This window comes from Dipteris shenzhenensis, chromosome 8, assembly GCF_047967505.1.
Source record: "Dipteris shenzhenensis isolate YYH24624 ecotype China chromosome 8, Dip_SZ_1.0, whole genome shotgun sequence".
In the NCBI taxonomy this organism is placed as follows: Eukaryota; Viridiplantae; Streptophyta; class Polypodiopsida; order Gleicheniales; family Dipteridaceae; genus Dipteris; species Dipteris shenzhenensis.
The window spans coordinates 8,049,883-8,073,460 of NC_141603.1; the positions used below are offsets into that span (position 1 = coordinate 8,049,883).

Consider the following 23,578-nt stretch of genomic DNA (forward strand, 5'->3'; position numbering starts at 1 on the left):
CCAATGTCTCAGTTGTGGGTCTTTGTGCTACCACATCTAATTGGGCGTTGAGGTTTCAAAATTTCTGTGCATAGTCTTCCACCATCAATTTCTTCTGATGGAGCTCTCCCAACTTCCTGCGGATATCATTTAGTGTTTTTTACTTATAGAACCTATGTAAGAAAGCTGTCATTAGTTCCTCATAGTCTATAAATTATGCTAGGCCATATGGGCTGAACCAACTCATAGCCCTGCCACTTAGGGTACCTGCAAACTGCTGTAACCTTTTTGGATCACCAAACATGGTGTCGAAGCCACTTGCCTACCATTGGGTTTCAAACTATGCCACATGGCTATCTGGATCACCTCTAAACTCCATGAACTTGCACTTTAGGCTTGTTATGCTCAAATTCATTAGGTGAACTGGTAGTTTCATGAATTTTGTGAACTAGGACCTGCACAATTTTGTGAAGTAGGACCTACACACCGGGTAGCAACAATGAAAGTAAAGCCACAGAATTATAGTTCTCCCAACCATCACTACCCAAATAGCATCAGATTATCAAACTTATGAGGTTGAATTGATCCGCCATGTTTACACTCGATTTTCTCCTATCAAGCATTCCTTTTCTTATGAAAAAAAAGTTAGTAAGATAACTCTTTGAGATTATGGCCTAAAATTATTCTCTACCAAGATAACACTGCATTCATCCTGCCCACGTGCTTGACTTGAATTGAGCCAGTATGACCTTGAATTTTCAATTCAGCACCTCAGATAATGGTTTGTACACTATATGTTCCTATAGACATCTTAAAAGAGTGATACGTATGCGTGTTATCTTGGTCATATATATCTTCCTTCTTTGGAGTCTTTTTTTAAGGTCTCAAAAAGAGGAAGTATTTGGTAAGGTGGTTAATTTTTAAGTTTCTCTTTTGAGCATTTATGTCCTTATAAGCATATTTCTCCATAATCTAGGGAAATGATGGCAGTAGACACTCGTAGTATGCCTTTTTCTGAAGCTTCAATATATGGAATCTTTTTATTCTCATGCTAATGTGCTTCGTCCAATGTTCTTGGGTCTCATTCTAGGGACAACTATACATATTCCCTCGTTTTCGGACTGAGGAATACCAACCCCATATCATGATTGAATTATCTACTAGCCCCATATCATTCATGATCATACTATCTTCCTTTGTTTAATACATGCTACACAACAATATCCTCCTCCATCAAGATACACATATTACTCGGTTTGCTCCCATAGTTGGCTTTGGAGGCATCCCGATGAAGAAAGCCCCACGTCTATCTCACGCAAAGAAAGTGATTACACCTTCCAAAATGTTGGGTAGGCTAGATTTGTAGATACCTCTTTCTAATTAAGGGAAAAACCATAGTCTATTGCTAGAATGTCGACAGATACAAGCAAGCCATGTGCATGAAGTATAGTTAACTAAAAATTTAAAAAGTAGCAAAAAAGTCGCAATGAAAAAACGCTCCACCAATCAAAATACATGATGTTTGTGGGAAAACCTATCCACGTGGGGGTCTCCATCAATTCAATTCCTGGGCGGAAGCTCCTCCCTCCAAGGTGCATGCTGGCTTATGTTAGATGGTTGAGGTTTTGAGAGATGCAAAGGTGGTTCTTTCATGTCTTTTTTGACACAAATATAGTACAACACAAAGAACCACATCGAATTTGAAGGTTTCTCCTACTGCCGACTCTGCGTTACACATGCCTTAAACCCAGAAAAGTCAGCCTCACCTAATGATATTCCACTTTACATCGTGACATAAGTAAAACATCCCCAACTGGCTTCTTACCCACTCCTCGCACTTGGATATTTTGATGACATCAATTTGATGCTCTCTCATTCAAATAATCACCAAATTTTGAAAAAGTAGCAAATTTTGATACCAAAATTTAATTTAATGGGTCGGTTGTAACTTGTTTTCGTCAGTCTTTATATCGGGCAACTTCATAAATCCTGCATAATTTTATCATTTTTCTCTGACCTTCATATTAGCCACGAGAGAACGTCTCAGAAAGTAACAAAAGAGCCACATAAGGCAGCCTTTTCTGGACTCGAGTAGGTTTCAAAATGCAAAGTAACATCAATCTCTAGATCATTATCGAGAAACTGGATGCTGAATACTACTGACGTGCAGATAAGAAATCAATGAATAACCTTCATGCACCCAATTGCAGATTGCAGCTGTTAGAGGAACCCTATAGTTTTCAGCTTCTTATTGGACCCCAGACATAATCCAAGGAAGTGCTCGTTTTTCTCAGTAACAGAAGAAAATTCTGGGGGTGGACTCTGCAATGAGCTTGTTGGACCCCCAGTTAAATTCAGATAGCTCAGTCCAGTTTTATGGAGCCAATCGGGAAACACAAAAGCTTTGGATGGCTGGGGTGAGAATCCTGATGATGCTGCAGTTGCATACTTTGATGCAGCCACTGGTCTACTTTGTTCGACTTGTGGAGTCCAATCAGTCGGAAGTCCTAGGTGTAATGGAGTGGAAGAAACTGTATCCTTTATTCTTGCTTCCTCAATAGCATTTCTTATCTGACCAGAAACCTGAATCCAAAAAGGTACAGTCAAATGAAAAGACAGGTGACAAGAAAGTATCCCTGATAAACTTAACAAACATAGAAAATCCTACAAGGCAATCAGATATTTTGTTACTTTGAAGCTCAAAGCGTCTTGAACTGAATCTGTGCTACAGGTGCTGAATGTATGGCTTACTGAAATCTGTGCTCCATCATCCCCTGTGTACGGCCCTGCTGGATACTGTGGCTCCAGCTGTGAGCTGAGAAATTCATGCCTTTGCTGTGTGGGGACAGAGAAGGCCTTTTTCCCAGGACTATCCCTTGTAAGATCACCTTCATGACAAAATGGAAAATTTCTCAGATCCTGAAGAGGAGAATTTTGCAGCTGCCTTGGGCCATACAGTCCCTCCAATTGCTGATCAAAATGTTGATTGTTACCTTCCATCTGCTATAAACAAAACAGTCGTCAGAATTTTCTCAAGTTCGCAAAAAAAAAAGGATACACTTGAACCAAACAAGAATGCATATGATGCTATTCCTTTTTTGAACTTATAAGAACACCAATATGAGCACCATAGATCTAGTATCTTTCCTTTCTTTTTTTCAGAGAGAAATTTCTATTGATGCTTGAAAAGCCAACCATACAAATCAGCGATAGTGGGAAAATCGAACAGGAGAAAAAACCTGGCTGTCAGCCAGCCTGTTTTCAGAGAACCCAGCTCACTGCCTAGGGAATCTTTGAAACAGGGGCCAACAACCAAGGTGGGGACTATACATCCAGCAAATACCTCGCTTTGTGAATACATAAAAGACACTTGCAGGCCAAGCCTTGCAGAAACGCACCTGGCTCTCAACGGTCGCCCAAGATCCTGACGTCCCACACTCCCAAATGGCACGCAAGGTGTAGATGATATACTGCCAGATGGGCAACGAGGGAGGCCGCCAAGGGGACGGTCCCCCGTCAACAAGCTGCAGTGGGCAACCAGATGTTCCAAGCGCACACATTGTCGCAAATGGGGGAATCACATCCTGTATCTTGATTCGGAAGATCCTCTGCCCTTGGATCCTATAAGCTAGGGTGACCGCGTCAATGGAAGGCATGGGGGCCCTCTGTTACCAGGCTACCATACCCCAGGTGAAGTCCCACTACAACCTCTGCATCCTAGCCACTATTCGGAGGCCACCCTTGCCATATCCTCTGTGCTGCGGGTCAGCTCCATAGGCAATAAGGGATCATCTGCAGGTCCCTATCTAGGCATTGGTGGCACCTCCCATCAACACCAGCCAGGGGCCGATTGGTAGAACCCCATGGGCAACTACCCATAAAAGTAATGTATTAGTATCTTAAAAAAGAGAGTGCATTGAAACATAATAAGCCGCCTTTAACTGCAGCCATTGGAGCCGGGTGTCTATACAAGATTTGTATGGTTAAGGTGCATGGATAATATACAGCGCAGAGATCAAAATACACTTTGTACCACAGCATAACTAAGATGTTTCTGTCTGATACTTCTTGGGAGACTAAACCAAAAAGTCATGAGTGTTGCTGCACTACATCTAAGAGCACATAAGCTATTAGTGAAGGAACTCAAATGACATGTTCATCTTTCTCTTCCGTTTGGGTAATTTATCACACAACTTTACAGTGTTTTTGAACATTGTTGAGTTTCTACGTAATCTATCCTAATAATGGCAGGTTATATAATATCCATAATGTGTAGATTTCTCAGGCATCGGCATCTTGCCAACCCACTGAAGCTCCTTTTGAGCACACAGGTTGACAAGGTTGGAGGTGCCTGTGGAAGTAGAAGGCAGCCTTTGGGAGTGCCAACAGTCCACATATAGGCAGCACACAGGCTGCTAGATGGTGGTAGGTTGTGCGCTACATTTTGTATCAGGGTTTACTTCAGTAATACTTGTGTGCACAAGTAACAGAGTGAGATTTCACGTATTGAGTACAGTCTTTCGCAGAGACAGAATTGGCTACAGCAAGCAACCTCCACCTGTTATTTTAACAATAGTATCCCCTAGTGCATATAATCAAAGGTGACACTCCCAAAACTAATTAAGTAGAGGAGAGGGTGAAGGTTTAGTAGGGAGGAGGATTCAAAAATGCAACAGGTTCTAAAATTCAACTGCATCACCTAAGCAAAGCAGGCAATGCACTATTATTGAGTTGATCAGATTCGGAGATGCTCATTCCACTTCAAAATCGAAGTGCTCTAGGGTACATATTACCTTTGTTCCTCAAATAGTGAAAGATCTATGTGGCAAATTTGACCTTGGGTTTGGTTGCGGATAATTGTAAAAAATATTCAAACGGACACTTAAGAACGAGAGAGACCCATCTCTAGAGCACATTAAAGCTCATCGAGAACTCGCTGATTAGAACTCAGAAAGGAATTGAATGAAAAACGAATGTGGAATTGGCCATGCCAGATAAGGAAGTTAGCATTTGTGATTTCCTTAGAGGACCCTCTAGAATGACTTTACATGCCATGAAGAAAGGGAAGATGTTTTTACAAAATTTCTTGCATATAAGCCTCTAGTGGAAAAAATGACCATTAATCCGTAATATGTTTATCCAAACCATTCATCTTACATAGGATGAACTACATATCTTCTTGGCTTCTCATCAATTTTGGGCCTTGGCACAATTATTCTAGCTTGATTGAGCACAATTTGTACACAAACACAGACATTGGGGTACTTCCTTTGTCCAAGAGGACTGATATGGATGTGCCTCCCGTCTACCACGACGAGGAAATTCTGGACTCAAAGTTTGCAAAATGACATAGCCCTTCATCTAATTTGCCTTGAGAGGGTGACACACTTGCTGGAGGCATAGTACTTGGCTTGCAAACATGATTTTATCTCATTCAAGGGAAAGCCTAGGCATCATTGACCTAGAGAAGTAGAGTAGAACCCTCTTGGGTATAAGCTGATTATATCGGTCTCAATCGAGGCTCAAAGCCTTGGAGACTATTTCTCCAATAAGGGCTTCTGAAGAACACCCCACCAACAAGAGGACATTAGCAACTGTCACACAAGTGGATCTTCATGGATGCCCCCTTGACTAAAAAGGTTCGGGACACCGTGATACATGGTGTAGAGGTGAACATGCAAAACTGTGGTGACACAACACTAGTAGGTGACAAAGGAAGGACTCAAATGGAAAAAATATGAGATTGACAATGACATGCTCTGCAATAGGAGGAGCCATAGCACTCATCTCCAGTCGTGCTTCCTTTATTGAGTAAAGCTTTGTTGATGCCTTCCTACAAATGGCATGGTGTCAATCCATGACTATGCCTCAAATCGGTCCGATGATCACCAAGAGATTACCTCATAATTTTCAGCCAATGAATCAACTCCCAAATCAATGCTTTGATTCGTCATCTGGTTTGCTAGCAAGTAGCCTGCCATTTGGGTACAACCCCGGACTCCACCTTCTAGAACCCATATAGGCTTACTTGTCATCCGAATACAACCTGAGACTCCTATCTTCCAAAATTTAGACCAAGTGCCTGTAGGGTTACCATATGGCTCCCTCGATGTAGATGCAAACTGACAGAGCCGTCTAACAAAGCACACCATGTCAAATCTACATTCGCTAACTAAAGTAGACTCCCGAAAAAATTGATGAAATTGGGATAACACTACCAGCTAAGTTACATCTTCAATGCTCAGCTTCACTCTAATCTCCATTGGAGTAACTACTCCCTTACCATACTCCATCAAGAATTGGTTCAATAATATTTCTCTTACATGATAATTATGCTAGCCTTGCTCTTGCTGAATTTCAACATTGAGAAAGTAATGAAGCACACCAAGGTCGTTTATATCAAACTCTATCTTCAACAGAATCTTCACGTCTTCAAGCCTCTCTTTGTACTTCCGCATGATAATCAAATCAACAACATATAGAATAACCATCAATTTCTTGTAATCCTTCGAATAAAAATACAATTTTGCATCTTACTGTATATCAAACCAATTCTTTCGAAGTAAACATATGACTCTAGATCTTGGTTGCGCCTTCGCTATGCACCCAAATTCAGTTTTGCTCTAGTGTATGATCTCAGGGATGATCTTCTATCCAAAAGGTTGGTCTCTTGGAAGAACACATTTTGGTTGATCATCAGCTCTGTGTCACCAGATCATACAATCAATCGCCCTTGGATTCTCCACTATAGCCAATGAAGACGCACTTTCAACTCCTTAAACCTAGCTTTGTCCTCATATCATTGTGTACATGGACCCAAGCATCAAAACCAAATATCTGGAGATGTTTGATCACAAGTTTCTTTGCAAAATACACCTCTACAAGTATGTCCCAAAAAGCATCTTCGTTGCAATTTGGTTCAGAACATGAGCAGCTCCCTCGCTGCCTCTACCCAAAATGAATGTTGAAGGTTCTTCTCTCTCAACATGCTGAATCTCTGCTGAATCCCATCTCAACAATCACTCGATTCTTTTATTCCACCAAACTATCTTGTTGGGATGGCTTGGTTGTCATTGGTTGCCTCTTGATCTCAGTCTATTTTGTAGTACTTGTTAAGATTGATGTAAATTCACCCCCTCTGTTCATACATGATACGAAGCCTTTTCAAATCGTTCTACCTTTGCTCTCCTTTCCCTACTTTTGTTGAAGGCTTGAGACTTCTTGGACAAAGTATATATCCATATCATCCGACTGAAGTCATCAATAAACAAGAGAAACTAACTGATCCAATAAGAGATCTCATGGGCATCAGCCAACAGATGCCTAAGTGAGCCAACTACAATTGTTCCGTGGCCCAATTCATGGCCACGTCTATACAAGATGAAGAGAATTCATGATGCCTAAGTGAGCCAACTACAATTGTTCCGTGGCCCAATTCATGGCCACGTCTATACAAGATGAAGAGAATTCATGGGTACCCGTCCATCATTCCAAATCTTTGTATGGTGTCCAAAACTGAATATCCTACACGACCAAGTTCTCATGCCATGACATTGAGGCATCTTCATTATCTTCGTTGTCTCGCACCATCAACACACTAAAATTCTAGAGACCGTCGTCCTCTATTTCTCTTGCAATGTCTACCCTTGTGGGTTTCACCAAACGATGACATCATCTTCATCAAAGACCACACTCATCCCATTTGTTGTAAATTGACTGACAAGAGAGCAAATTCTTGCATAGATTTGAGAACGTGCCTCCTTGAGTACTTTCTTCTCTCTGATGGTGGTCTTAAATGACATGATTTTGATTCCCTAAATGGAACATTAGATGTACTTGGATGCACCACTATCGCCATACCAATTATCACCCACCAAGTTTACCATGAGCCCAGAACTCCTTTTCCTAAACATTTTCTCCTTGATGACATTTGCTGTTTTTACCTTTGATGAATCCTTTTGAGGCCATTCCATTATGGAGCCACCTTCCTTCTTTAGGAATGTCTAGTCATTGTCATTGTCTGCCACCACAGTTGAAGAACGTCTTATGCTTCTTGTAGTCGAACCCTCATTTGACTCCATTTCCTTTTTCCCGAAGTTGGAGACCGATAACCAACTAGACATCCTGAGATAAACCTTCTAAATCGGTGAACTTTGGCACTTAACAACAATTCAAGAGAAACTCCTTCATTCAACGTCAATGTAAGAGGAGAGCTTTCAACAACAAGGCTCTGATATCATGGTAAACCACAGTTTTCTCTAGAACCAATGACTAACCGTATGCCCCCTAACGAAGCACAACAAAAACTCGTTTTTCTCAGTGAAACCACACAAGCTTTGACTTCGATGACAACAGACTTGCAACTTCTTGCATGCCACTAAGTCTCATCTCCCACTAGCGTCCCAAGCAACAATGGATCTCTTATTGCTAGCTTTGGATGCGATGGAGTACTACGTTACTACTAAGCTCCAGCAACATGCAATAGGAGCAACAACAGCAACACCTCGTCATTCTTCCTTTATTGAGTCGAGCTTCCTTCATGCTTGCCATCCTAGAAATGACAATGGTGTCAGCCCGTGATAGATGCCTCAAATCAGCCTAGCAATCATGGAGAGATTAGCTCTTGATTTCCAGCCAATGAGTCAACCCCAAATCAATACACCGATTCATCATCTAGAGTTGTCAATAAACTTTCCTCTCATCCAACAAGGTTACTTGTCATCCGAAACCAACTTGGGACTCCTTCCTTCTTGAACCTAGTTCGAGATACCTATAAGACACTTTGGCCTTCTACCTCTACGTCATTTGAGTTCACTGAGACGACTATCTATCACTTGCCTTGTTATCCTCCTCATATGGGGGCTCACATGTGTGGCAATTATCTCTAAGAGGAAGTCGGAAGAGCATTAACGAGTCAAAATGGTAATATTAAAAACTCAGAACAGCCATATATAGTCAAAAACCTTGTTTTAGAAAAATCTTCTACTTTGATTTAAATATGATGATACACTAAAGTGAGATCATCTTTGTGAAATATTATGCACTTCTAAGTCAATCTGTCACGTCATTCATTCTAGGCAAGGATACGATACGAATTCTTTGTTCAAAAGTTGTAATCAACATAGAAGCACGCCATCCAGTCCTATTGTCCTCCAGTGCAGGGGGGTGTCCTTTACTAAGGCAAGAGCTTCTAGGGCTCTGAATCTGGGGTGAGGGCCCACACTGTATGCTTGCCCAACAGGGCTCTACTCCACATCTCTGGATCGATGATGCCAAGTCCTCCCTCCTCTTGAGGCAAAATCATCGTTTGCCAAGCAACCCTAACTCTAGTGTTCCAAGTGCTATCTAATCAAGAAATTGCACACAAAACGCCTGAGCTACCCCATGCAACCCCTATGAAAACACCACCAAGAGGCTACGTACCAAGCCTTGTCTATGAGGACTTGGTTGGCCATGAGGGTTCACCCTGCTAAAGAGAGTGGTCAACCTCCAATAGAGTAGCTTGCGCCACACATTCGAACAATGGGACAACCTGTTGTTCAATTGAAATATCATCGCCCAACTAACAACCCAAGTATTGCACTGTCTCACCCCATTTTGTCCAACAAAATCCGAGAGAGGCCTCCCAAGACAATATCTGTTGGATCTCCCCATTCATTGTGAGAAAACCGACTATTCTGCCCAATTGATTCTAGCCAAGACGCCACAATACACCTTAAGGGCGCCCCAAACTCCCTCTAAACTATCAACAGTTCCCTCCACAAAATGGACTGTATCATTGCAACTCAAAGGCATTTAACAACTCTTGCTTGAGAGGCGCTTCCCCGTGAGACCTACCACCTAAGAGCGGAGAAAGTAGCCCAAAACCTCCACCGAAGAGGAATAGGAATGGAGCTAAAGGGCAGCCCTAGAGCACTGAGCAACGGAGATAAGGGGCCTCCCCTATATGACCTCCAGCTAGCATTCGATTGGAACTCCTTGTATATAAGACAAAGACTTCTCGAATCCACAGGTCTGTAAACCCATCCTACACATGGTGCTCTCTAAAAATTCCTACTCTACCCCATCATATGCCTCCTTGAAATCCAAGAGAAGGATTCCAATAGAATAAGACTCCTCGTGGGCCTACTCCAATGCCTCCCAAAATGTGAAGATGTCCAAGATGTTGCATTCCTAAACAAAACTTGTTTGCATATCATAATGATGTCAATAAGGAAGGGGGAGGCGGGTGACCACAAGCTCAAGACCTGAGTTAAGATCTTATAGACGCTATCTAAAAGGGTGATTGGGCAAAGTTGATGGATATATGAACGGTCTCCCTATCTCGGGATCAAAGAAATCCAACTCCAACTGGCAAATCGGCAAAATTCATGAAATTCTGGCAATAAAGAGAGTTCCCCCTATACCTGGCATGTATAAATCTTGATGGAAACAAGAGTGACTGAGGAAGCAACCTAAGTCGAAGATCTCGTAGAAGGGGGAGCATGAATGAATGCCCAAAAGCACCTAAACAAGGACGACGTTATGCCATCCTTGCCTAGGCACTATTGTGGCAGAGGGCTAGAATGACCACTGAAGATATGTATGCCCAAACGGCTTCCCAGGCTACAAGAACCTTGGGAGACTCCATTGTGTTGCAAAAGATGTCAATAGAACGAGGTGTCATCTCTAAAACCTCCTAGGGATCCGAGCAAATCTAGCCACTCATTGCATAGCCACTATGATTGGGTCGCTACCAAGCATGGACTAGTGGTCTAAAGAACTGCCTAGTCATCCTATATCCCTATTAGACCCAACATGCCCTAGAGGAGTGATAAGAGAACTCTAACCTACAAATCTCTGTGGCCTCAAGATCAAGCAGCGGACTCTCCTAAACTCTGCAAGTCACTGCGAGGCAAGGTCTTGCTCCTTGAATCTCTCTAAAGTCCCATCTCAATGTTCTCTCTTGCTCTTGAAGAGACTACCATCTTTGAAATGTCGGTGTCACTACTCGTCGACTAGCATCCACTACCCATCAGAGCCAATTGATTGAAGGGGGATCATCCACCTACTGTCAAATCCTTGCTACAAGCTATTGGCCCTCCTCCTATGACGTTAGTGTCTTTGCCAAGTTGCATGTGGCTCCCATGTATTGCGCTCTAACGACGGCATCATTGAGAAAGAGACTCCCCATTTCTTGTTCTCCTCAAGCTCTAAGTTATTGAAGTTTCCTTCAACAATCCAAGAGTCCGCATCCGGGAAACTCTCGATAACCTATCTCTTAAAAGATGCACGCTATTGGTGACACGAGGGTGCACACATTCAATGTCCCAATTTTGGAGTCTCCTATCTTCAAGCCTATCCATACCATCTATCTTCCTATGACCTCACACTAATCAAACACCACTGGGACTAGGGTCTATGCTACTGAAATGTAGATGCCCCTGCTCTTGCCTACTATTGGAGACCATATCTCCAAACCTCTACTCAAGAGGAGACGGCATTGTCACTTGATGCTCCTAAATCATGAGAATGTTAACTTACCATCCCACCAAAGTGTACTATAACTCTTGGCAAAGTATCAACTGCTGCAACTGCTGTCAATGCACGATCATATAGACCATGCACATTCCAACTCACCATGGATCAACTCATGGAGAGGGGCAAGGTGGGGGTGGGAACGAGGCCTTCCTAAGTGGAAGGCTCTGTGACAATTGTGGCATTTTGAGACTTTGTAGGGGGTTTAGATGAGTAGTAGTCTGTGTTGTGCAACGGCATGCCAAAGACATGAATGGCTCAATGTCCACCTTTAGGGCCCACTACATCAAGAGGGAGGAAGCCTCTACTCCTAGCCTACAAACATGCTAGTTCAACGGCCAATGTGTGACTTGTCAGAGCTGCTCATCGAACCCCAAACGGATCAATGATTGTTAAACCCAAGCCTCATCTCTCCGCCCACGACTAACTGCAAGCAAGTGAAAAGGGGGCTATGGGCAGCGCGAAGGGATAAGGCAAGGACGGGAGGGCGAGCCAATGCAAAGAGAAGTGGGGAGGAGAGTTAGCGAGAGGGGAGCTAGATCACAGACAAGCCAGTGTACCAAAGCCAACTTCCCTACACCATCACATAGTGCAGCACTGCAGCCGGGAACCTCAGTAGCCATCAATCCCTTCCCAGCAGCCCCTTTCATCACCATAGCCTCTTATGCGAGGACTTCTCAGCCACCAGCCATAGGATTCAGCCATGAGCAGTAAATCCTAGCCTCTATAGTCTGATTCAGCCTCTACATTGAGGAACTAGATGTCATATTCAGCACCCTCTATTGAGGTAAGCCTTTAGTTGTATTCAGCGGCTCATTAGTGATCACCTAGCATTAACTCACAATGCAACAGTTATGAATGTGATGTGATGTATCTTAGGCATGTCCACTACATCTCCCTCTCTCCTCAATCAGCATTTCACATTTCCACATATGGTAGTGAGTATGGGCATAACTAAGGAGAAAGTAATGTAAGCTTCATGCCATTATATTGGTAACAAATGCAAGTCTTTTCTTCCCTATGTTTGTAGTGATGTTGGAACTCCATCTATGTCCATGGGGGTGTGGTTCATTCTTCTATTGGCCCTTGTTCCCTTTCAATATCCAATTGGGCCAGCAAATCTTTCTATCTCAACATGATTTAACTCTTCATTCTATGGCTTCACATTTTGTGTATGTTCTTCTTGCATATTGTTTCCTGGAGTCACACTTGTGTCTTTGAGTTGCACCCGCTCTAGTACTAAGGCTAGAAGTAGATCAAGATCATCAAGAGACTTTGGTGAGGTCAAAGTTGATGCTGCTTCTTAGCATATTTTTGAATCTATAATGGCTGCCAAAAAGTGAGCAACATAATTGTTAAAATGGCTTGTATATAACTGCTGCATTTTCCAACAAGGCCATGTACTAAGTCCAAGCAAGGGACAAGTATGACAAGCCTTCAAGGATGTCATGATTTCTCCAACAGCTCGAACCAACTAGGGTTGCCGCCATCCACTTGGTTTACCGACAAGCCTCCCTCGTGTTAATTGGTGCTTCTCCTTTGGCTTATGACCCAACAAGCCTCCCTTAGGTTACGAGGATTAGTTGCCATTGTTATCAACATCTCAAGACTAGTTTCCCTAACACTTTCAGTGGAGGAGACTCTAGCCTCCAAACTCATTGGAATTCATCGTCCTACACCCCCTTGCAAAGAGTCAACCGATCCAAATGAGGACACAATTTCGACTATGAATCAAACTTCATTACCACATCCTTAAATCCAATCAAGGATAGAATCTATGTCTCTCCAATGGTGCATGGGACGGTTCACCCCATCACAAACTCTCAACTATCCTTTAAATGAGTGAGGTCAAGAGAACATATTTCTTCATCTTTTTTTACTAAGCCCACTGCCTTACATAGAGGAGGATATATTATAGAGTGGGGTTCTAAATTCTACTACCAAGAACTTTGTGTGAATTCGTGTGTTCTATTCATTACCCATTAAGGCCTTTTGCTTTATACTTCAACATCTAGGAGCACTAGGACCTCCCATATGTACTCCTTTGGTTCTTCGTCTCATGGATGATTTTGGCTTTTGTAGACCTCTCTCTCTCTCTCTCTCTCTCTCACACACACACACCCACTTCGTGTGTTCTATTGAGAATTCGAGTGTTCTATTCATTACCCATTAAGGCCTTTTGCTTTATACTTCAACATCTAGGAGCACTAGGACCTCCCATATGTACTCCGTTGGCTCTTTGGTCTCATGGATGATTTTGAATTTGGCCTTTGTAGACCCCTCTCTCTCTCTCTCTCTCTCTCTCTCTCTCTCTCTCTCTCTCTCTCTCACCCGCTTGCTCCCTCACCCTCGCCCCCTCCCTCTCACCCCTCACTCACACACACACACACACACACAGAGCAACCCCCACACTCTTGAGAGAAGAGCACCCACTAGACAAAATTTCCCTACTACTTGCAACACATGAACCCAGCATACAAGGCTAGTTTCCTTGCAGCCAAGGTTTCAAGGCATACCCTTGTCTACTAGAACTAGTTCCTCCACACACAAAGAGCAGTCACATCCATTCGAATGGAATCCCACCATCTAAGGTGTGAAACAAGACAATTTATCACTACACATGAGATGCCATAAACTGTAACACATCTCTACAGCTCATGGTGTAAAGAAGCAAGCCAATGGGGATGCAGCCATGGGCCCTCCACCACCACGAATGCTAGATTCACCTAAAGAGAGCACCTGACAGCTCAAATCCTCCAAACAAAATGCCACCTGAAAAGCAAATTCCTCCGCTTTGATTTCCCATAGTATTCTCCCAAAAGAGACATGATGAGCTATGGAACACACCACATCTAATATCCACATCATGTCCAGGAACCTCGTACAATGAACTCCGAAATACACTGTGTACATAGTCTCTACGACATCACACCATGAATATCTAATCCAAAGCTCCACAACTTCACCTTGCTTGCTAGACTTTCAAATGATAGGAGCCGCAATCAGCCCACTCCATCCCACATGCCCTCTCTGGCTGTGACATGTCGAGGAAGACATTCCTTACTATCAGAAAGAAGTTGTACTCTGGAGACCCTACCCAGCAACTGCCTTGAGAGTACCAGACTGGTTGAAAGATGATTCTCACTCAGTGTCATCGACCTAAGACTTTTGTTCTTGGACTGACAATTCTTGGCCACATGCCCACATGCATGGCACCTATGCCTTCCTTTCTTCAATACTGCTGCGTACGCCTCACCGTCATTAGGAGACTTCTGCAGCTTGCCTTGAGATAAGAGAACCGATTCCTCCTCCAAGAGAAGGGGAGCATAGGTCATCGAAATCTAGGGGACTTGTCGTGATCTCGTACCGCAATGCTCAAGAGACCATCTCTGGTGAGATAGGATAGCTAGTTGAGAAGAGGTTAATGAAGCACCACTAGCTAGCAGCTGGTCATGGATGACCTTCACCTGCATTAGTAATGGCTACATAAGGCTACCTTCAGGGAATTCTAGAACGTGGACTTGCCCCTGTAGAGTGACAACCTTCATGGATACATCCCTAGTATAGAGATCCTCTAGTTTGGACCACACCTCTGAAGCCCTGTTCCAGGTCTACACAACGGGGGAGACCTCTTTCGAGATGGTCCTCACCATCGCAGAATGCACCTTGGAATCATGCTCCTCCTAGTCCTGTAACTCTTCCAAAAGCATCCTCACAATCTGCATCCCGATGGATCCAGCTCCGCAGACACGCGGGCTCTCTCTTGAATCCCTGAACAATCTCCCAAAGGCCCTTGTGAATGAACCACAGCTTCATGTTCAGCCTCCAATGGGCATAGTTTGTTCCATCGAGCTTGTCCTCCTTGCTCGTACACGAGGTCTCATGGAACCACTCCAACCTCACACACCTCTGCTGAACCTGAAAGAAAACAGCGTGGAGAAGAAGAGAGGGAAGGCAGGATGAGGGTGTGGGAGAGAAGAACAGGCTGCCTTGCTGTCATCTCCAACAAACTGCCGACCCATTAGGCTGTCCACGCCTTGGGCAGGCTCAAAAGCTGTCAGCTCCCATGCCTTGGGCAGGCTTCTCCGAACAGCCGCCTAAACCTCCTGCCTCAGAACACCTTGAACCAGGCCCTGGAATCAGTGATCAGTACCTCAATTTGCCTTCAGATCTACGTCCCACAGCCTGGACTGCATCAACTCCGAGCTTACTCTAATACCGTGTGAACGTTTGTGCACGTGCAGAACCATAGAGAGAGAGAGAGAGAGAGACACACACACACACACACACACAGAAATAAGGCAATCGCATCTCTATAAGTGCTGGAATACAATCTCAGGAGGAAAGATGCTCCAAGTGACCACGGAGGAAGGTAAGAGGGGAGGCCTATTTATGGGCCCCAAACTAGCCTGGTTGGCCTGCAAGGGTAGCCTGACTAACCGACCCACGTGGTTGGCCTGACCTGACCATCAGGTCGGGCCAGGTTGGATTGACCCGCCGACATGGTAGGTCGAGTGACCCGACCTGTGTCACGATCACGATCTTATGGATGGTTTGATGAATGGACACTTGTGGAAGGATATGCCCTTTCGACGGGACACTTCCTATGAGGCACAACCCTTCACAAGAGACATTCTATTGAAGAGACACTCCTATTGTAATGTACTCTCTCATCAAGGGTCACACACCTCTTCATGCACATACACTTTGGAGTACACACCTTTTCATGTGTGACTCTTCACTCTCTATATAAGAGAGGCCCAATTGTATGGATGACAATCTACATACACTACAGACACTCAAGCAATACAAATATTCCTTGTTCTCTGCTATTTCAGTCTCCTTTCTATTCCTTAGCACATTTCTAAATATAGTAAATCTAGGATTTCTTACAGTGGTATTAGAGCAAATTTTGCTCCCGCCTGTAGGAAATGCCCCCCACCTTCTAGCGCCTATCTAATACATCTCTTTCCGCTAGAAGGATATCCGCGCACATTGTGCATGGAAGAGATGGAGAGAATGAGCGTAAAAATTTTTAGCGCCAACCCCACCTAAAGTCATCAATGGCCTCTCCGTCTCCCCCACATCACGAGTTGATGTGAATGGACACGACAAAAATCGTGTCTTTTCATGTGCTTGGCCTGTCCCAAAACCAAGGGACGCACCTTTTCCACCATCAGACACACCTTTTGATGAAGAGTTTTGACTCCTCACCCAAGGGACGCACCCCATCGTGGAAAAAAGGACACCTATTTTCGTGTGGGGACAGCCTGAAAGTCTCGCCGGGCGCCTCTTAATCGATGGACCTCCAGACGAGATTTTCAAGCCTTGCTATGCAACTAATTGGCAGATCTAATCTATGCCAGGTGGATTCTTTCCATTCTATTTTTAAGGATTCTCTTTCATATTGTTATTTGATGCTCATTATCAAATTACAGCAAATAAAAGCCTCCTTCTTAAAGCATGGAAACCCCTGGTAATTCACCCGTCCTTTCGAGGACACCTTAGGCATCATCTACCACACAATATCGTGTTCAGATTGCACAACCAGCCCATTTCGGAGCTTTTGCATCGTGGGTCTTCTATGTCACGTGCCCTTCCAGTGACTTGGACCACATCCTATACCTTCTGCGTGAGGCACCTCAATTACATTACTTCCTCAGCACAGTCCAGGTTGTGTTCCACAAGACACGTAGATAGCCAGAACCCGATATTCCTCACGAGTTTGCTGTCCATCTTTGGAGAGACTTTTACCCCTCAGCTTCAGCATCTCCAGGGTACTCTCCTCATGCACAAGGGTACACACCTCTTCATGCACATACACTTTGGAGCACACACCTTTTCAGGCACAGTAGGAGTGTCTCTTCAATAGAATGTCTCTTGTGAAGGGTTGTGCCTCATAAGAAGTGTCCCGTCGAAAGGGCATGCCCTTCCACAAGTGTCCATTCATCAAACCATCCATAAATCTAAGATACACACCTCTTCATGCACATACACTTTGGAGCACACACCTTTTCATGTGTGAATCTTCACTCTCTATCTAAGAGAGACCCAATTGTATGCATGCCACACTACAGACACTCGAACAATACAAATATTCCTTGTTCTCTGCTATTTCAGTCTCCTTTCTGTTCCTTAGCACATTTCTAAATATAGTAAATCTATGATTTCTTGCAACCTGGTTGGGTGCCCCAAACTGGGCCCCAACCCTGCCTTGACCTAGGGCCAAGTTACCTGCTCCACCCAGCCTCAAGCAGACTACCAACCTGTCCTTTTGAATCTTGCCCTACCCTAGCAACCCCCATACCTATTCCTCTCTGGGCGGGCACACCACAAAGAAGCCTTTTCTCACCACACATGAGATGCCACCATAACACTTCAAATTCAATAATCCAGCAAAGTGGCCGAACCCAGTAGGAAAGGGGACATTCAGCACATTCTTGTTTCATGGGAGCTGCAAGAGCTGGGGACTCCATATTTATCCATGTCATCAAGCTAGGGACCATGATGAATATCACTAGAGCAAAATCAAGGTAGGAGGCCTCAAGGGCCGGCCCATCCATTATAGTCAATCGGTTGTAGTATGTAGAGTACATGAAATCATCGCAACATCTCTTACGATGCTGCCTGTATATCTAAAGTTAGAAATGGTGGAAGTCCAATGTAGTTTTTAAAGACTGGAGCTCCTTGTGCGACTGCTGACTCATGAAAGGCCCAAACTGAGCATTGTAAGCACTTCATGGGACCACATTCTGATGTTTCAAAGCATGGGCTTTGTAATCCCTGAGCTGCACTACTTACTATTTCATTCAAGTTCACGACGTTGAGAAGATGTAAGTGACAACCCATGCAATAAGATACAACTTATGGAGTCTTAATTTGAAGAAGTTTATCGTGGGCATGATCTCTTACAACTCGTAAATCATGCTCTAGTACCCAACACCTACAAATAACAGGACCTCCAAAATTCGATGTATGAGAAGCCCCTCATCCATTTAGCTATGTCTCCGCTACCAGTGCGCTATGCATTCTTTTCTCGTCTGATTCTTTTACGATTCTAAATCTTGAAATAGAAAGGAATGTGAAATTTGTGCCAGTTTGACTGAGTTAAAGCAAGACAGCTATCATAAATACCTGCCAATTTCCCCCCAAGACATGAGGTAATCCAGAGTTGTGCTCTCTTGTTGCATGTCTAAGTGTCCCAGTTTTCTTCCAATCTGATTCCAAGAGCATGGGAGTGTTGTACCAGGAATGATTTCCTCCCATCTTACTGGAGTCTTCAGATAGCAAAGTTTTCTCAACGCTCCAGGGCATTCCAAGAGTCAGCTCCAAGTTCTGCTCACATCCTGCAGGTGTGTTTCAATTATGATGACTCGTGCACGAACATTCAGGCACATTGAAGAACTATGTTTCATGTTGAAAACAACCTCCAGTAAATGGAACTGGTAACCCATCTACGAGCATAGAATTTATACTATAGAGGTCAGACATTTTCTTATGGATAGGGAAAATACCATCACCGATTGATTCCATCAGCACTTCCTGTCCATACGAATTGGGATCAAAGTTTGTGACTGCCTCTCTTCCATTGCAGCGGATGGCTGCTCTGTCATATGCCCTAGTTTTATGATCCACAAAAAGAATGAATATTGCTAGATGAATGTCAAACGTTTATATAATATATTTGCTAGAAATATTTATACAAAATCATGTTCATAATCAAGAATGCACTTCAATGGGGGCAATTTCAAGTGCTACAGCATCTCTCTCCAGCTATTCGGCTGGAAATTTTATTGAAGACATAAGTAGTTGTTTAGTAGGCCACATTTGAGCTAACCTTGCAGCTTCGACTTCACTATCAAACAGTCCCAGGTATATATACCTGCCAAACATGTGCGCAGTTATATCCCTAGAAAGATTGTCATTGTCATGAGCTAGCTAAAAGTTCTCAGATACAGAAATATTGAAGCGATTTTAACTTTGAATTCACAACTACATTGCATCAACATTGGTTCATGTAAGGAAGAATTCTCATTGATAACAAAATTTAATCTAATCAGTGCGGTGTCCAATGATAATAAAGTCGTCACACACTGAGAATTGTTCTCCCTTACTTGGAACAGGACTCAACTCAAAATAGATCAGACGCATGTTAAGTAAAAATAGCTCCCCTTGACCAAATCAGGCAAGCATCACTTTAGAAGCATAATCTAGCATTACAAAAGAAAATTAGCACAGAGTAAGCAGTGAGAGATTGTGTACTTTTTGCCAAGAAACTGACCCATCCTTGCTTCCCATCTTCCACATTTGTGCAAGGTTACGCCCCTGAATCGTGAGCTTCCACGAGAAAATCCTGTGCTTTGGCGCCGCAGTATGTGCACGAATTCCTCCTTGGTAAGTGCGCTCATCTGCTTAGAGAAAATGTTGAGCTGGCAGTAATCAAACTATCTCAATACGAAACAAACCCAAAAAGCACAGTCAGAGCATAATTTCACTCCATGGCTCTGAGGGAGCCTTCCCACCCTCATAAACGTCCTAATTATAGCAATTCCTCCAAGGCAGTGGTATTGACAGAATGGCCTAGTCGATGTGGGGGACTTCAGGGGTTTTTAATTTTAAATATACATACTTATTGCATGATTTAATAGCGGGCACTGTTTAATTTTATATCATAAGTTTGAAGTCGCATTAAGGTGTAGAAGCTCAAAATAGTATGTGTCACACCTGCTTGACTTCATCGTCGTAATCGCTAAGATTGAAGTTGATATCTGCATCTAGACCTCTAAACTTTATTGCTGCTCTATCATAGGCCCTGCAAGGATTTCAAGTGTACGTTTAAAATTCTCTCACATTCAAGCAGCTGACGTGTCTCGCTTAATACCACCCTTTCCCCCTGCCCCACCCAAAAAAAGCTGTTTCCAGCATAGACAGTAAAATGATATTGGTTTCACCTCGGAGTTTCCTTAAACCTGAAAATTGCGAATGCATGGTTACCTGGCTGCTGAGTGAGCTGTATCAAACCCGCCTGCATGTGCCACACGCACTTGAAGGGTCAGCCTATAATTATTTCAGGAGATCTGATGTCTCCAAAAACATACGCGGCATAATTCACAGCTGCAAGGTTACCTCGACTTACCAAGGTAAACTTGTTTACCACAGTCCCTGCAACACATGGGATAAGCCTAAGAACAATGTAGAAAGCCGAAAATCAATGCAGAAACAAAGAAACGGTCCACTAAGTGCTACTCCGACAGGTAGATTTGTTGAGTTACCAGATATGCGATTCCCATCTGCCTGTTCTCCTGTAGAAAGTCACCCCTCGATACTGTGAACTTCTGGACCGAGGCCCACGCCGACTTTTCTTCACAGGATGCACAATCTCTAAGGGCTTTTGGCTCCCGGGTAGAATTTGTTGGGGGTAGAGAGATACACCAGGCCACTGCGGCCTTGGGAAAACGCTGCAAGCTCCTTCAATTGTGCTAAAGAGACCAGATGGCTCAGACGGCCTGAGTGGAAACAGTTGCCTAGTCATGGCCGTCTGCACTGCTCTTCCGAAAAGATCCTTCGATTGCACGTTTGTCTCCACAGATCGATCTGGCGCTGCAGTAGGTCTATGGTTGTGTAAACTTGACGTGAAACCCATCATGTTGCTCGATACATTTCCGAAATCCAGTGATGCAAATCCTGCGCCAGTGTAGGTGGCACTCGCATTATTCGAACAGCTATCCCCGTCCATCAGCCCGTCCTTAGGATCGTTGCCCACTTGACTGCATGCTTCAAAATCGGGGGACGCACCTTCCGTAGTGGTCACGTTTACAACAGATGAGACTGATGTACCCGAGTCGTCTTGTGACAATTCTTTTGAACGGACTTTGGCTTGCTTCGCAGACGACCCAGCTTGGGGTTTTGAGAGGGCATGAGCTACCACACTGGCTGCTTCGTCGCATTCTGAAAATGCGAGCTCCCAGCTTCCTCCTGCCTCTTTTGTCGAAGGGACCTGCCTTTCCCTGGAGGCGTACTCGTCCGGTATAGTATTTAGGTCCAGCATCGTTTCGACGACTCTTAGCCAATATTATTCCTCGCTTTTTAGATCTGACTATACGATACTGGAGGAATACCAGCAGGTTTCAGGACACAATACCAAAGAGCTTAGGGGTTTTCCGAGGAAGCCATCACGGCTTCTTTCCAGAGGATCGCGCAAAGCTCCATCACTCGCCCACAGCGAACGTAGCTCCAGCGCTACGATTGAGCGCAGAGAACGTGGGGGAGAAGCATGAGAATTGGGATGTAGGCAGGGAGCATATTGTTAAACTTCCAGTGCAAAGAAGAAGAGCTTGGCGTATATGAATCGTTGCTTACACAGGAGCTTTGCTTCCAAAACACGCCTGCGACTAATTCGTCACACTAATAGAGACAGAATTTGTTACACCTGACATCCAAAGCAACGTTAAGACGACGAAGGCAATAGTGCTTGTGGAGGGAATGACCCGTTGATAAATTATCATGTGGATACCGTGCACGTGACGCTTGCTGATTCTTAATTGTCGTGAAGTTGCCTGAGAACCAACACTGCATAAACAAAGTTTTCCGGAAAGTAATATTCCACGGTTAGGAATGGCGTCGCGTACTAGCTTAGATAGCTAAGGAAATGGAAGCTTTCCTTAATTCTTTTGAGAGAAAGGGGTGTGCGCTATAAACGAGCTCGAAAACCAAGTGGACATCACAGAGACGCAAACGAGAAATAAAAGGGGGACGTAAAACGAACATGCGAAGCTGCTGATCAGGGCAAGGGCGGTACAACAATAGTTGGGGCTGACTACTAAGCGGACGATGTAGAGGACGTGGGCTGCTGTGCGGACAACAACAGATGTGCAACATCAATTGGAGGGAAGCTGGCAAAGCTTCCACGCACAGGCCAACGGAAGAAAAGGAGAGGAAGAGTGATCAGAGAAGGAGGGAGAGAGAGAGATTATGGTGGAACGTGCCTTTCACCGTGGGGCAGAGCTCGTGCAGGAGGATCTTAACCTGCAACAGAGCTTAGATTGAGTCCAGATGGAAGGAGTCGTTCCAATAGGATAGATGCAGGACAGGAAGAAGGTTGGCAGAGACGGCAGCTTGCAGTCATTTGGAACAAGCAAAAGTAAATGGGTTTGCACAGCCTGCAGATGCATCAGCAAGTGTAGGAAGCCAAGGTTAATTGCGACCAAGGTACCTTGCAAAAAGCAGAGAGCACGGAAATGAAGCAGGAGATGCTGATGAGAACATGGAAGAAAGGCCAAGGTGTGTACACAGAGAGACAGAGAAGGAGATTCGTTTGTTGAGAGCAATCAAAGTGCAATTCACAAGCAGAAAGAAGCCTGTAGGAATGAAGATGGCACATGTGAAATGGGCTTTGCAGAGGCGGGGCGGAGAAGATGGGCCAGAGTCTTCAGAGCTCAAAAGCCTGACGCTCTGAAGGTACTCTCAGTGAGACACCTACGAGAAGGCATAGATGGGTTGCAATGATCGGAGGTTGCAAGCTGGATATAGATATTTGGACAACAAGTTGCGAAAAGAGAGAAGAAGAAGAAGAGGGGGGTTGTTGGAGGAGAGCTGTTTGAGCCTGAGCCAATTGAGCTTTAAATCTTGCAAGCTGGTGGTATGTACAGCAAAGCTGCAAACAGGAAGACGAGAGAGACGGAGAGAGCAGAGAGACAGACAGAGAAAGAGATGATGGCAAATTACAATGTGAAGCAAGCAGTTTAGGTTCTGGTTCTACTATGCAGATTGGTTTTGGGACAGAGTTTTGACAATAACTATGCACGTACACTCAAGCAGAGAAGGGACAGACGCATTCAGAATTTGAGACACACAGGGAGCAGTGAGGATGTCCCGAGTCCCTAGAGACCCACTACTCAAAAAACAAGCTGAGGCTGAGATGGGTTTTGAGGACTGTGTGTGTGTGTGTGTGTGTGTGTGTGTGTCAGAGAGGGAGAGAGAGCAAAAAGATTGACAGCGAGCTGGTTTGATGAGATGTCTGATGGTGTAAAAGACACACACACACACACACACACTGTGACACAAAGACAAATAATGGATTTTG

At 44.1% G+C, this 23,578-nt stretch overlaps 1 protein-coding gene across 6 annotated transcripts; it reads right to left on the reverse strand.

Moving 5' to 3' along the window:
* Positions 1 to 1,897: 1,897 nt before the first annotated feature.
* Positions 1,898 to 23,404, reverse strand: LOC147899051 (uncharacterized). Of its 6 annotated transcripts, XM_087377630.1 has the most exons (12): positions 22,010 to 23,404; positions 21,856 to 21,925; positions 20,769 to 21,735; positions 20,633 to 20,658; positions 20,491 to 20,521; positions 20,221 to 20,308; positions 19,759 to 19,904; positions 19,334 to 19,378; positions 19,011 to 19,114; positions 18,631 to 18,842; positions 2,671 to 2,982; positions 1,898 to 2,562 (listed from the first exon to the last, which is right to left on the reverse strand). In XM_087377630.1, exons 3-12 carry the CDS (start codon positions 21,542 to 21,544, stop codon positions 2,200 to 2,202), a joined length of 2,103 nt encoding a protein of 700 aa, XP_087233756.1. In that variant the 5' UTR covers positions 21,545 to 21,735; positions 21,856 to 21,925; positions 22,010 to 23,404; the 3' UTR covers positions 1,898 to 2,199. The 6 variants fall into 6 exon arrangements, with proteins under 6 accessions (XP_087233756.1, XP_087233753.1, XP_087233755.1 ...); XM_087377627.1 differs by having other exon boundaries at positions 20,769 to 21,925; XM_087377629.1 differs by having other exon boundaries at positions 21,856 to 23,404.
* Positions 23,405 to 23,578: the final 174 nt, after the last annotated feature.